At 35.9% G+C, this 16178-nt stretch overlaps 1 protein-coding gene and 1 pseudogene across 1 annotated transcript; both read left to right on the forward strand.

Annotated features, from left to right (window-relative positions):
- Nucleotides 1–1692: 1692 nt before the first annotated feature.
- Nucleotides 1693–2622, forward strand: LOC110258254 (olfactory receptor 4C46-like). The gene has a single exon (XM_021081439.1). It carries the CDS (start codon nucleotides 1693–1695, stop codon nucleotides 2620–2622), a length of 930 nt encoding a protein of 309 aa, XP_020937098.1.
- Nucleotides 2623–14970: 12348 nt separating this feature from the next.
- On the forward strand, nucleotides 14971–15892 carry LOC100520069 (annotated as a pseudogene).
- The last annotated feature ends 286 nt before the right edge of the window (nucleotides 15893–16178 follow it).

Raw genomic sequence — 16178 nt, forward strand, 5'->3', positions numbered from 1 at the left:
TACAAGTGAGGAAAAGCAAATTAATATCTGGTCTTACTGATCCTCCAAATAATATTCTTCACCACTGGGATCATCATTTTCAAAATTTTTCAGAAAAGCCTGTAGGAATATGCTTTGTAGGGGAATCAGGGAGAGAAGAAATGAGGGTGAGGGAAAGACAAAGATAAAATGGACCTTCAGGGAGTTCCCATTGTGGCTCAGTGGTTAACAATCCGACTAGGAACCATGAGGTTGTGGGTTAGATCCCTGGCCTTGCTCAGTGGGTTAAGGATCCAGCGTTGCCATGAGCTATAGTGTAGGTTGAAGACATGGCTTGGATCACATTTTTCTGTGGCTCTGGCATAGGCCAGTGGCTACAGCTCCAATTAGCCCCTATCCAGGGAACCTCCATATGCAGCAGAAAATGGCCCTGGAAAAGGCAAAACAAACAAAAGTTCAGTGAATCCAGTACCCCATAGTTATTAAAATTTGGGAATTTTGATATGTTACACTGTGTGTACAGGTTTATGTGTACTTATGCCTCTGCTAAATTTGCTTCATATATTGGATTGCCTCTGATACTGAACTAAAGTAATATTATTATTATGGTCATACCAAAAATAATTTACTAGTTAGACCTTGTTCATTATAAAATATTGATCATGGATTAAGAATGGGGAAAAAAGATATAATCATGGTTTTGATCTTTATTATTTGCTTGATATTGTGCAGGATCCTTCCTTTCTGCTTCTATTTCTCAATGTGTAAAACAAGAACAAAAATGACCATAGTAATTTTCTCACAAGTATGTAATGAGAAATAAATAACCACTGTCTGCAAAAACACCAAGAGCAAGGTAACTGTTCTGTAAGTTATTATTATTACCATTACTGTTAACATTCATTTCTGAGATTGTTTCTCATCTGCAAAGTGGATGCAATCATACCACCCACACAGGGTGCTCTCATGCCATGCATATAGTAAACAAGCATTAAAAGTATATCTATAAGCTATCAGAAAGTCGTGGGACTTAGACAACATACTTTACCAAAGCTATTACAATAACTCCTATATTCTTTCATTACTTTCCCATCACCAATGCCCTGTGACACTTCAGGTCCACTAGTATTATAGTCTGGTATTGGGGTTCCTTTCTCTGACTTCCACCTCCTTACAGAAACTCAGCCCACTTCTTCCAAGCGACACAAACATCTTTACTAAAGTTAGATGTTATATTGCCTCTTTTTCAAACCTTCTGAATCCTTCCACTCATATTCTCAATTATTTACCTAGTTCTGAATTTCCTAAGAATAAAGGGAAAATTCTTTAGCTTGGAATTCATAGACTTTGCATGCATTTTCAATCACACATTTTAGGCTTAGCTACATTATGTGAGATCTTCTCACTGCCTCACCTGAAGCTCTGAGCGATCTCACAGGATTAAGTGTGCACAGATCATCTCCTGCCTCTGTGTTCACTACATTCCTCATGTCTATAATTTAAAATCAGCTTCCTCCAGGAGAGAGTTTGAGTAATCATCCAGATATCAAACCCTTCACTTTCTATATCAAAAAAACTCACAGGAATTCATAACTAATGATAATCTAGGTATTTATTGTTTACTACATAGAGACCTTAATAAATTTAAGCTGAGCTTATTTATTAAAAAGTGACTTTTTTTCAGGCGATATACTTAATCATAACAAGAAAGACATGGAGACCAGGAACAATGTGACAGAGTTTATTCTACTGGGGCTCACACAGAATCCAAAGATGCAGAAAGTCATATTTGTTGTGTTTTTGATCATCTACATCATCTCTATGGTAGGAAATGTGCTCACCGTGGTCACCATCACTCTCAGTCCATTACTGGGGTCCCCCATGTATTTTTTCCTGGCTCATCTCTCTTTTATTGATGCTTGCAATTCCTGTGTCAATACCCCTAAACTCATTGTAGATTCACTCCATGAAAAAAAAACCAGCCCTTTCAATGAATGCATGACACAGATATTTGGGGAACATTTATTTGCAGGTGCTGATGTTATTCTACTTACTGTGATGGCCTATGACCGCTATGTGGCCATCTGCAAGCCCTTGCACTATACAACCATTATGAACTGGCAGCTCTGTGGTCTCCTAGTGGGAGTGTCATGGGGGGGAGGCTTTCTTCATGCAACCATACAGATCCTCTTCATCTTCAGATTGCCCTTCTGTGGTCCTAACATCATAGATCACTTTATGTGTGATCTGAATCCTTTGCTGGATCTTGCCTGCACTGATACCCACACTCTAGGGCTCTTTGTTGCTGCCAACAGTGGATTAATCTGTCTGTTAAACTTTCTCCTCTTGGTTGGCTCCTATTCGGTCATCCTTCACACCCTAAGGACCCAAAGCTTAGAGGCAAGACGCAAAGCCCTCTCTACCTGTGTCTCCCACATCACAGCAGTTATCATATTCTTTATGCCCTGCATATTTGTGTACATGCGACCAGCAGTTACTTTACCTATTGATAAAGCAGTTGCTGTATTCTACACTATGATAACTCCCATGTTAAACCCCTTAATATATACCCTGAGAAACGATCAAATGAAAAACGCTATTAGGAAACTGTGTAGTAGGAAAGTGATGCCAGGTGATCAATAAAACATGCAGGGAGCCCAATGTCCATTCAACTGATGCCAAGATGAAAAGAACATTGTTAGTCATCTCAGCAAAAAATATCTATGAGATAAAGGAAAAATAATCCCTATAAATTATAGATTCTGCAAGGAGGGAAGAAGAAACAGAGGTAGGAAAAGAAGGAAAAACACATCCTGGGAAGACCCTTAACATATTTTAGAAGTTCTAGCAAATTGGAATTAAGTTTTACTACTCATCGTTGTATATGGATTCATAAGGTTTCATACCAATGAAATGTAAAAAATAAATAAAAATTCACTGATATTGAGCAGAAATATGTTTTTTTGTTTGTTTTTTTTTTTTTTTTTTTTTGGTCTGTCTTGTCTAGGGCCACACCCGTGGCACATGGAGGTTTCCAGGCTAGGGTCTAATAGGAGCTGTAGCCACTGGCCTACACCAGAGCCACAGCAATGTGGGATCCAATCAGTGTCTGTGACCTACACCACAGCTCACGACAATGCCAGTTCCTTGAACCACTGAGCGAGGCCAGGGATCGAACCCGCAACCTCATGGTTACTAGTCGGGTTTGTTAACCACTCAGCTACAACAGGAACTCTGAGCAGCAATCTTTATAACAACAAAAAGAGGTAGGCACTGCTACTATTCTCATTTTATAGTTGAATATACAAACAGAAGAAAATTCTGAAACTGAAATAATGATGAACTAATAACCAGAAAATGACTTTTCAGATAATGTTCTTATCTGCTGTGATGTACAGCCAGGCAATGATGAAAGAAAGACCACATTTTACTAAATACCATTTAGAAACAGAGATGGTTGGGGACTATTCATGTATCCATCATTCTGTCCATATATATATATATACATATATATACACACCTATATATGTATATATATATATACACCTATATATGTATTATTGGTCATATATATTAGTATATATTTTGTTATACTTATGTGTTCTTTATATATAACTAAATGCTAATAGTTGTTATTAATAAGGCAGATAATTTTATATGTAATAGTTGATGGTAATATGTTGACTCTCAACTGTATACTATGAAACTTTAGGAATGTAAAAGCAATGAGTCATTTAACCAGGAATGGACAAGTACAAATATTATACCATTCTCAAATTTCCTTTTAGCATTAAGAGTCCTTCTTGATGGCATTCCCGCTGTGGCTCAGTGGTTTAAGAACCTGTCATAGTGACCCTGAGGATGCAGGTTCAATCCCTGCCCTTTCTTGGGTTAAGGATATGACATTGCTGTAAGCTGCAGCATAGTTTGCACATGTGGTTTGGATCCAGTGTTCTGGTGGCTGTGGTGTAGATCTGCAACAGAAGCTCTGATTTGACCCCTAGTGTGGGAATTTTGATGTGCCACAGGTACAGCCACAAAAAAAAAATAATAATCCTTCTCTATCGTTCATGTCACCAAATTAAGCATATAAACCACCAGAAAGTGATGATTTAAAAAAGAAAATAATATTTGAATGTCAGAAAGGAAAGTCAATGTATTAAACAGCCATCCCCCATTAAGTACATGCCTACTTGCTAACCATAATTTCTACAGGTAGCATAGTGTCTGGTTCATGACTAATATTGAATGAATAAATGTAAGTATAGAGGAAAATGAATACGTTCAGAAAAATAGAGAAACGTAGTGGTGGAGACTAGGAATTTTTCTTACACTTTATCTTTTTCTGAATCTTAAAAGAATTTTGGCATTTTCTCCTTTGGAAACCATAGTTTTTACACTCCTGCATAAGACAAGAATAATAAAATATCAAAACTTAGTATGTAATCATGTGAAAAATTCTTTGATTGATATTGTCCTGGCCTTTTGAAAGACTTCATCATCTTATGAACTTTGGTTGTTTTTGTTACTTCTTTTGTGTGTTAGTTTGTTTTCTGGTAAAATTTTATTATGAAAAGCAGTTTTAAAAACAGTTCTGTCTACACAAAAATAAATTTAAGTGTTAATATATTCCATTCATTTTGTTTGTCCTTCTTTCATTCAACAACAAATATTTTTGAGCCCAAGTAATGAACTAGGCACACTAATAACTGGGAGGTCAGGGGTAAATAAAGAGTTATCCAAATGATGCTTTCATGGAGCTCAGATGAATTGAGGGGACCCCTCCAAAAGAGAGCAGACAAATAAAACACAGTTGAACACAGGATGTCAAGCTATCCCTCTCATAACCAAAAAAATAACATCATTTACAGTGGGTCTCAGTAGTTTTTGGAGGCAAGGTATATTTCATTTCACAATACTGCTTTGGACAATTTTTCAGGTGACTCAAAATACTGCTAGTTTTGAGTGGGGAACACAAAAATAAAAAGCTCTACAACAGGGAAAGATGCCATGTAAACTTCTCTGTCACTTGAGACAAATGAACCAGTAGGTCTGGGTTGTTTGACGTGTCAGTGGCAGATAGAGTCTTTGGCAAGATTTATGGGTGAATTGCCATGTAGGTCCTTAGGATCTTAGAGCAAAATATTGTCATCCTTTTCAAATACCTACACTCCTTTTGAGAAATAGTTCTTGACCTACTAGTAAGCCTTAATGAGAGACTGAATGCTTAACCATGGGCCACCAAGTCATTATGCAACCTGGGATGCCCATCATGAACTTGGTGGTATCTGACCCATCAATGCCATTACTGTGGGAGGATATTAAGTCACGCTTACATAGATAAATGGAACAAAGGCCCATGGTCCCCACTCCTGCTAAACTGCCTTCTCTCTCATGCCTGTACCCATGGAGTCATGGGCATTTAACAATGGTCAGTTGAAAGAGGAAGTGGAAACTTGGGACTTCTATAGGGAGAGTTCTACAATGATAAGTAGGCATATCCTGACAGTGGAGAGCTGAAAACTACAGCACCACTCTAGAAAAACCCTGAAGGTCAGGAGTGCGATGGAAATGCTCCCAAAGGGTACAACAATCCGTGCACCTGGTTGTTCACTTTGTTTGGGTTGAGAAATGTCCCCATGTCCAATACACACTGACTTGTGTGTTTGGACCAATGATTTGGTTGGACTGCTAAGGGCTTGAAGGAAGCTGCCTGAAAGACTGGCCAAAACCAGTTTGGTCTACAATCAAACACTCTACATCCTGTACCCAATTGGATGAGGCACGAGGGGCAAGAATCTCAGCAATCTGGACAGGTCAGGAGTTAGGAAAGAAGAGCACTCCAGATTCCTACTTGCAATGGCTCTAAAGACTTGGAAGTACAACCTTCAGGGTGGATTCAGAGCTAAATTTAATTATAACTAGGTTATGTGGAAGAATTCAAGGAAGACCTGAAAAAAAGGCATACTTGCATGGACTATAAGAAGCAGCCTGAAAAAGAACTAGCAGTAAGTAACTAAAGAAAGTAACTTTGTGAAAGTCTGAATACAGCAACAAAGGTTTTGCAGTTCAAGAAAAGAAATAACTTTAAGTAAGACATATGGTGTCCTGCCCATCCTTAAGATTTAAGAGTAACTGTGAAAACATTAAATCATTATACATATTACCTCACAACTTGATCATGGAAAGTATATTTTGACGGGTTCAGAACCACATAAAATTATTGAAAGCAAAACATTAAAGTTAGTTAAAGAATCTGGGGGACATAAAATGCTAACAGTACTTAGGAATTCGGTCATAAAGAACTTGTGCATGTGAATGAGGGGAACCACTGGCAGATCTTGAGGATATTTAGTGAAGAGAGACAGGACACTAAACACAGCAAACAGGGGCTGTGAGGGTTCTTCTTTCCTTCCAAGAAAACTGCAAAGTCAGGGCACACACTTGTTCCCAAGGAAAGAGTTCCAGGCAAACCTGTAGTTACCTTCAGAGAGAAAAAGGACCAACATCTCCAACCCTCCTTCCCCATCAATAGACAGTTTTTTCACTGAATATAAAACTTGAACCTGCAATCTCATGGTTCCTAAACAGATTTGTTTCCACTGCACTATGATGGGAACTCTCTGAAAACTATAAAACTTAAGGAAATTAAAGAATACCCATAAATAGAAACAACTCCGAAATTCTTGGATTAAACAATTAGTATAATTAAGACAATAGACATCACAAAATAACTGGTAGTTCAATGCAATTCCTTTGAAGATATTAATAGCTTTCTTTGTCATAAAGAAAAAGTTGATGCTAAAATTCCCAAGGCCCTTCACAGAACCCCAAAGAGCCATACAGTCTTGAAAAATAAAGAACAAATTGGGAGGATTCACACTTTTCTACTAAAAGCTACAGTTATTAAAACAATGGTCTAGAATGAGAAGATAAAATCAAAAGAATTGGTATCATACTGATATCAGAATATAAAAGAATAAATCAGAACATGACCTCACACCATATATGTAAATTAACTCAAAATAAATTAAAGAACTAATGTACAACTAAAAATATAATATTTTTAGTAGAAAAGTCTTACTTAAAAATCAGAAAGAAATCTTTTTGACCTTGGATTAACCAATGGTTCCTTAAACATGGCAACAAATGAATAAGTAGCAAAAAGAAAAAAGTATTGGACTCCATCAAAATTGAAATCCCTTCTGTATCAAGTGATAGTTCTCAGAAAGTGAAAGCCAGAGAACATTGCTGGTGAGAATGTAAAATAATGAAAAGTTGTGAGTACACAGATGGTGTTCCTCTGAAGTTAAATATAGCACTGCCACATGACCTAACATCTCCTCTCCTAACAAATACTCAAAAGTATTGCAAACAGCTCTTCAAGAAAATGTGTAGCAATGTTCATAGTGGCACCATTCACAGTAAAAATAACAACACAAATTTTTCATAACTGATGAATGAATAAAGAACTTGAGGTATGTCTATAAGACATAATATTAATCCACTATAAAAAAGAATGAATTTGGAGTTCCTGTTGTGGCTCAGTGATTAACGAATCCAATTAGGAACCAGGAGGATGTGGGTTCGATCCCTGGCCTTGCTCAGTGGGTTAAGGATCTGGCATTGCCATGAGCTGTGGTGTATTTTGCAGACACAGCTTGGATTCCACATTGCTGTGGCTCTGGTGTAGGCCAGCAGTTATGGCTCCAGTTAGATGCCTAGCCTGGGAAGCTCCATATGCCATGGAAGTGGCCCAAGAAATGGCCAAAAAAAAAGAATGAATTTTACCTCAATTAAAAAAAATACAAAGATTTTTTAAATAAATTAAGTTGGATTAACAACATATCTGAAATTCTGGGAAGCAGTAAATTCTGTAAATAGAAATTTGAACCATTTTATAGATATAAAATATATATAGTATGTAATATATAATATTTATTACAGAGCATATATACACCTCGTACATATATGTTAGAAAATAACATCTAATGTGGTTTACCAAAAGTTTTGACATATAGAGAAAAAAATAAGAATAAGAAAATTAAACAGAAAATAAGTTGAATAGAGGAAATAATGATGTGAAAATAATCATTGAAAAAATTTTAAAAAATTAGAAAAATCAATGAAATAAAAAAAGGGATTTTGTGAAAACATCAATAAAGCTGATAATGCCCTAGCAAGAATAATAAGGAGAGGTGGGGGTGAGAATGAGGAAATAAGAGAGAGAACAAGGAAGAGACACAGTACTCATATGAAAAATGAAAGCACATATAACACCACAGATTCAGATTCTATAGGTATGAACCAAATGGTAAGAAATATGAACACATTTGAGCTAGAAAATTGAAAACTTTAAAACCAATTGTTAGAGTTTTCGTTGTGGCTCAGCAGGATAAGAACCTAACATAATGTCCATGAGGATGTGCATTTGATGCCTGCTCTTGCCCAGTGTGTTAAGGATCTGGCATTTCTGCAAGCTATGCCATAGGTTGGTTGCAGAGGTGGCTTAGATCTGGTGTTGCTGTGGCTGTGGCACAGGCCTGCAGCAGTAGCTCCATTCAGTCCCTAAACCAAGATCTTCCATATGCCCCAGATGTAGAAGTAAAAAGAAAAAAAAAGAAACTACAGGTTCAATAAATTCAATTTCTGAATTCTACAAAATATTTTTAAATAAAAAATACGAATTCTACATAAATTATTTCAGAAAATAGAGAACACTTAAGCACATCATTTCATAAAGTCAGTATTGCAAAAATGCCAAGTAACATAACAATAAAGAAAATGACAGATATCTCTTATGAACATAGAGTTTTTAAACAAGCTACCAATAAACTATACATGTAAATTTATTTAATAATAATTCACCATAGGCAAATGTAGGTTATATCAGCAATAAAACTTTTTTTTAATATTCAAAAAGGAATCAACCATATTCACTAAAGCAACAGAATTAAAGAGAAGAATCATATGACCATTTCAACAGAAGCATACTAATTGATACATTTCAAATTAGATTAAGAATAAAAATACATTTTAGCAAATTAAGAGAAGAAAGGAGTTTACTCAACCTGATCAAGAGCATGCATATAAAACCTACAGCTACCATCACACCTAATGGTGAATTCTCTCTTAAGACTGGAAACAAGACAAGTCTGTCCCCTCCAATTTCTTTTCTGCATTATACCCTAATCCCCAACTATTGCAACAAGGTAAGAAAAAAAAAAAGATACACATATGAGAAAAGATGAGGTAATATTATAAAAGTATATTCTGGGGCAGATGGCATCTTTTTTTTTTTTCTTTGCTTTTTTAGGGCCCCACTTGCAGCATATGGAGGTTCCCATACTAGGAGTTGAATCTGAGCTACAGCTGCTGGCCTACATCACAGCCACAGCAACACAGGATCAGAGTCATGTCTGTGACCTATACCACAGCTCACAGCAATGCCAGATCCTGAACCCACTGAACCCACTGAGAAAGGCCAGGGATCAAACCTGCAACCTCATGGTTACTAGTTGGATTCATTTCCGCTGAGTCACAATGGGAACTCTGGGATGGTATCATTTTATAGGTAGAAAATATTAAGGCCTCTACAAAAAAATCAAATAGACCTAATCAATTGATTTAATAAGGTACAGGATATAGTGTCAACACAAAATATTAAACATTTTTATAAGACAATGAGTAAAACTTAAATTAGAAACAAAATATTATGTAAAATGTTATTAAAACGTGAAATTTGAAGGATATATTTTAAACATAAATTCAAGATGTGCATGTGAAAATACTCAGAAGATATTCCTAAGAGAAAGTAAACACATAAGTAAAGGTAGAAATATGACTTGTTGATAGATTAATAGACTCTATATGTTTACCATATCAATTTCTACAATTTCAGTAAAATTCCAATAAATATCTCACAGGATATCTGAACAAATTGACAATCACGTTTTGAAATGTACACAGAAATATACAATTGTAAAGGAAACTGGGATGGAAAATCACTCTCAAAAAAGAACACAGTTGGAGAAATCATTCTACCAAAATTTAAGACTTACTCTAATATTGCCATAGACTAGCCTATGTGGTCTGGAAACAGAACATAATGTTCATAAATAGATATAAGTCTATGAATTTTTTTAAAAGATATAAAGGTCATTCAAGGCAGAAGAATAGACTTTTTTTACAACAAAAGCTGGATCAACTGGATATCCATATGACAAAAAGAAAATGAACCTCAACCACCACCTAACACTATCCACAAAAGTTAATGTAAAATGAGTTGGAGAACAAGGTCAAGTCTAAGCCTGGAAAAATCCTAGAAGAAATATTTTTGACCTTGAGGTAGATCAATGTTTTATATAAGACAAAATAAAATTAAAAAATTGAAACTTGTCAATAGTTAAAATCTTCTGCTAACCAGATATCACCTCTTTTACAACTGAAAAAGTAATCCAAAATCTAAGTGTACACATATATATATTCAAATCAACATTGTGTGTGTGTGTATATATGTATACACACACACACATATACACATGTAAATTCATGAATAAACTTTTGCAGTTAAATATATTTCATATTAGATATATATATAGCATATACATGGCAAAATATGTATATCTAGATTATTTAAAAGCCCTTAAACAACCTGGTAATAAGAAACCCCAAAATCTTATCATTAAATTGTGCAAAGCATTTGAAAAGACACTCCCAGGGGGAAAAAAAAGATGCACAAAGATATACATTTTTAAAAATGTTCAACATCATTAGTCATCAGGGAAAGTGATCTAAAACCTCAACAGTATGGAGTTCCCATCATGGCTCAGTGGTTAATGAATCTGACTAGGAACCATGAGGTTGAGGGTTTGATCCCTGGCCTTGCTCAGTGGGTTAAGGATCTGGCATTGCCATGAGCTGTGGTGTAGGTTGCAGACACGGCTCAGATCCCACATTGCTGTGGCTCTGGTGTAGGTTGGCAGCTACTGCTCCAATTAGATCCCTAGCCTGGGAACCCCCATGTGCCATGGGAGCGGCCCTAGAAAAGGCAAAAAGATAAATTAATAAAACCTCAACAATGTGACACTGTATACCACCCAGAATAAGTAAAAGGAAAAAAAAATAACACAAGAGTAACACAGTAAGTGACAAGAATGTGGAACAATTCTTGTCTTTGAATTTAAAACCCACTTCTTGTGCTTAAAATACCACTCCACACTTTTAAAATTAATTTTAATGAAGTATACTTGATTTATAATTTGTGTTAATATCTTCTGTACACCAAAATGAGTCAGCTATCTCTCCACTTTCTAACGTCACCAACGTTTCCTTGATAACAGCACATGGACCCCAGAGATGACTTATCTTAAGACTTTTATAATTTCTGTTTACTTTTATAGTCCCAAGATCAATGGGGGAAAAAAGGTTTTGGTATAAAATACTTTAAAACTATAGCCATTAATGTTAAATACCCTCACTGCTTTGTTTTTTAGGCAATAGATACTAGGTTTCCAGAAATGTCTTCATGTGCATGAAACAGAAGTTCTCTCTCTGACATAAGTACACATGTATCACACGCCCCCATGCTAGAATTAGGCCATCACTGCTATTTACAATCATTCAGATTTCTTGGAAACCTAGGTTCAAGAGAGATAAAGGGGAATTACATGTTTTGGTTGAAAAGGCAAGGGAATACAATTCCCCACTCAAGAATGAGTATTTTTCAAGCATGTCTCTCCATAAGACAAAGCTGTCTTCTAAGACAAAGCCTTTCCATCAAGGAAGATAATTAACTCGTGGGAGAGAAAACAGTAGCTATAAACAAGTCCCAGGAACATTTGTGGAAAGTCTTCAAAGATCCATGCATTGCATGTGTAAATGCCATTTGTGGAAAGTTTTCAAAGATCCATGCATTGCAGGTGTAAATGCCTTTTTTGTTGTTTGCTTATCCAGAGTAAGATTCATTAAGGGTGTAATGAATCTGATTGTGTTTTCATCACATACTCTTCCCGTTATCTATGGGGCCAGAGCCATCTATAAAAGATCATTTTTCCATAGTATTCCATACATATCCATTTTAATTCAACTCCCAAATTTTCTGTGGAAACTATCTGAGGCATTCTGCAGAGTGAAAGATTTCAACTTACTAAAAACAAAACCTTACTTTTCTACTGTTGACTTTATATTGAATTATCTATACCTTTTCTTTCTCTGTGTGTCATAGCTTACATACTGAAAGGTATTTATCCCAAGAGGAGGTCAACTTGAGGACGAAATTATTTCTAAACACCCTCGAGCATCACTAAATTCCATCACTAAGCCCAGAAGGTAAGTTTTTCAATAGTGGCAATGCTTATTAAATATTGTTACTTTACATATGTGGTAATCATTACATTTCATCACTTTTCAAAGTTAGTAATAGAGTATTTTATTTTCACCCCATTCTTCAAAAGATAGTTGATAAATAGCATTAACTTAATATGACAAATGAAAACTATGAGGCTCATAGAAATTAAGAAATGTATATGATCCAGCTCTCTAACAGCAGATACCCTTCTTTAATGGTTAAAACTAATCCTGAGAATGAAAAGAAAATTTAAATATACTTCAAAAACAAAAGGAAATAAATGACAAATTTAAATGTTATAATGTATAAATCATCACGTAAACATGAAAAACTCTTCCTGGAATCAACTGTTATGCATATCATGAGTCTCTGTAGTTTCCTTAAAATAATTTTGGAGACCTTTTTTCTGCAGTTGATTGTACTGCTAAGTGTTTCACTGTATTATTGCTCAAAATGTTAGTTCCTCCTACTCAGTGCAAAAATATTCATAAAATAAAGAAGGTTCTTTGTGTGTCCACAAGTACATGTAGATATGTTCACATATGTTTCCTGAATTAATATTCATAACAGCTTGGAGGAACATTATTTTTCCTCACTTGATATTAGAGGCAACAATGATGTAAGGCACCAGAAGATATGCCCTAGATCAAGAAGCTGAAAGTGGGGAAAGGCAAGATTCTTATATAATCACTCTGATTATTCAAAACAGAATATTTTACCACTGAGATCACCATTTTTTTTTTATTTTCCCACTGTACAGCAAGGGGGTCAGGTTATCCTTACATGTATACATTACAATTACAGTTTTTCCCCCACCCTTTCTTCTGTTGCAACATGAGTATCTAGACAAAGTTCTCAATGCTATTCAGCAGGATCTCCTTGTAAATCTATTCTAAGTTGTGTCTGATAAGCCCAAGCTCCCGATCCCTCCCACTCCCTCCCCCTCCCATCAGGCAGCCACAAGTCTCTTCTCCAAGTCCATGATTTTCTTTTCTGAGGAGATGTTCATTTGTGCTGGATATTAGATTCTAGTCATAAGTGATATCGTATGGTATTTGTCTTTGTCTTTCTGGCTCATTTCACTCAGCATGAGATTCTCTAGCTCCATCCATGTTGCTGCAAATGACATTATGTCATTCTTTTTTATGACTGAGTAGTATTCCATTGTGTATATATACCACCTCTTCCAAATCCAATCATCTGTCGATGGACATTTGGGTTGTTTCCATGTCTTGGCTATTGTGAATAGGGCTGCAATGAACATGCGGGTGCACGTGTGAGATCACCATTTTTAACATTTGCAGAAAAGTCTGTGGAATTATGCTTTGGAGGAGAATTTGGAAGAGAAGAAATGAGGATGAGATAAAGACAAAGATAAAATGGACCTTCAATGAATCTAGTACCATATTGTTATTAAGATTGGGTGATTCTAATATGTTATACTGTATGTATGCTTATGTGTATGTGTATCTGTGTGACTTTTAATGAATTTGCTTCATATATACTTGTCTCTGAAAGACTAAGTAATTATAGTTATTATGGTCATATCAAAAGGAGTTTACTAATTAAGCATTGTTTATTTCAACATAACCATATAGTGCATGGGTTAAGAATTTAGAGGTAAAAAGAGATCTAATATTAGTACTGATCTTTATTATTGGCTTGATCTTGGGCAGAATCTTTACTTCTCTGTACTTCCATTTCCTGATGAATAAAGTAAGTATAAAAATGATAGTAGTAATTGTTTTGTAAGTTTCTAATGAGAACTACATAACCATATACTTGCCAAACACTTGGAACAGTCAGGACTCATTAAGTTTCAGTTGATATGCTCATTATTATTACTACTAACACTAATACTTAAGATTTTTCCCATGTACAAAATAGATGAAATAACACTATCCACACCAGTTTTTATCATGTGATGATGACAGCAATTGATGATTAAAATTACATTTACTTCCTATTATAAAGTTATAAGAATTAGGTATCCTGTTTATCATTGCATTATAGGAGCTCCTGTATCCCTTCATTTCTTTCCTATCACAAATGCCCTGTTACACATTGTATCACATATTTATAATAGTGTGATATTTAGATTCCCTTCTCTGTCTTTCATCACCTTATAGAACCTCAGCCCACTTCATCCAAGATGAACAAGCATCTTGGAGTTACATCCAACATTCCCTCATTCTCCAATCCCTCTTCATCCTTCCACTGGTATGCCCAATTAACTTTCCTGGTTTCCTATTTTGTAAAAATAAAAAGTCCTTAGCTTTGAATTCATAACCTATTCATGTGATTTCCACCTCTTTTTCCCAGTTTATCTGGTATTAAATGCGAGATCTACTACTTTGTGTTAGGCACCGAGGCATTTCACATGATTAGGTCTGCACAGATGATTTCCTGCTTCTGTGTTCACTTAGGTTCCTCATGTTGAGAAGTTAAATATTAACTTCCCCCAGGAAAGATTTATTTTCAAGAAATCAAAACCTTTTTTTTCTATGTCAAAAAATCATAAGAATTCAGAACGAAATAGAATCTACACATTTATTATTTATTACACAGATAGGCTTCATGAATTCAAGATTGCACTAAGACAAAGTGACTTTTTTCAGGCAATGTAATTAACTATTAGATACATGGAGACCAGGAACAATGTGACAGAGTTTATCCTACTGGGGCTCACACAGAAGCCACAGACGCAGAAAGTCATATTCGTTGTGTTTTTGATAGTCTTCATGGTCTCCATGGTAGGAAATGTGCTCACTGTCATCACCATCACTACCAGCCCATTGCTGAAATCCCCCATGTACTATTTCCTGGCTCATCTCTCTTTTATTGATGCTTGCTATTCCTGTGTCAATACCCCTAAACTCATTTTAGATTCTCTGTATGAAAAGAAAACCAGGCTTTTCAATGAATGCATGACTCAAATCTTTGGGGAACACTTCTTTGGAGGTGCAGATGTCATCCTACTTACTGTGATGGCCTATGACTGCTATGTGGCCATCTGCAAGCCCTTGTACTATGATGAATCAGCAGCTATGTGGCCCGCTGGTGGGAGTGGTGTGGGTGGGAGGCTTTCTTCATGGATTCATTCAGATCCTCTTCATATTCAAATTGCCCTTCTTTGTTCCTAAAGTCATAGATCACTTTATGTGTGATCTGAACCCTTTGCTGGATCTTGCCTGCACTGACACCCATAATTTAGGGCTCTTTGTTGCTGCCAACAGTGGTTTCCTATGTCTGTTAAACTTCCTCCTCTTGTTGGGTTCCTATGTGGTCATCCTGAACTCCCTAAGGACCCAGAGCTTGGAGGCAAGGCAAAAAGCCCTCTCTGCCTATGTCTCCCACATCACAACAATCATCCTATTCTTCGTGCCCTGCATATTTGTGTACATGAAACCAGCAGCAACTTTACCTATTGATAAAGCTGTCACTGTATTCTACACTATGATAACTCCCATGTTAAATCCCTTAATATATACCTTGAGAAATGACCAGATGAAAAATGTTATTAGGTAATTGTGTAGTAGGAAACTGATTTCAGGTGAAATATAAATGTGCATAGAGCCCCAAGTTGACTGAACAGAGGCAAGGTTCAAAAGAACACTGTTGGTAATCTCAGCAAATAATACCTATTTGCTGAGGTAAAGAAAAAAATGAGCTTTTGAAAGTTATAAATTCCGCCAAGAGGGAAGAAGAAATGGGTGCAAGGTAAGTGTTAAAAACCTAGCTCAGGACTCTTCTTTATATATTTGGAAAACTCTACAAAATTGCCAGTGAGTTTCTCTAATTTCATCGATGTTTATGGATTCAGACCCTTAATAAACAAAATAAAATATAC

The sequence above is a fragment of the Sus scrofa genome, unplaced genomic scaffold (genome assembly GCF_000003025.6).
Source record: "Sus scrofa isolate TJ Tabasco breed Duroc unplaced genomic scaffold, Sscrofa11.1 Contig1734, whole genome shotgun sequence".
In the NCBI taxonomy this organism is placed as follows: Eukaryota; Metazoa; Chordata; class Mammalia; order Artiodactyla; family Suidae; genus Sus; species Sus scrofa.

Coding starts and splice junctions, on each gene's coding strand:
- LOC110258254 (XM_021081439.1), top strand. CDS start 1,693: ATGGAGACCAGGAACAATGTGACAGAGTTTATTCTACTGGGGCTCACA.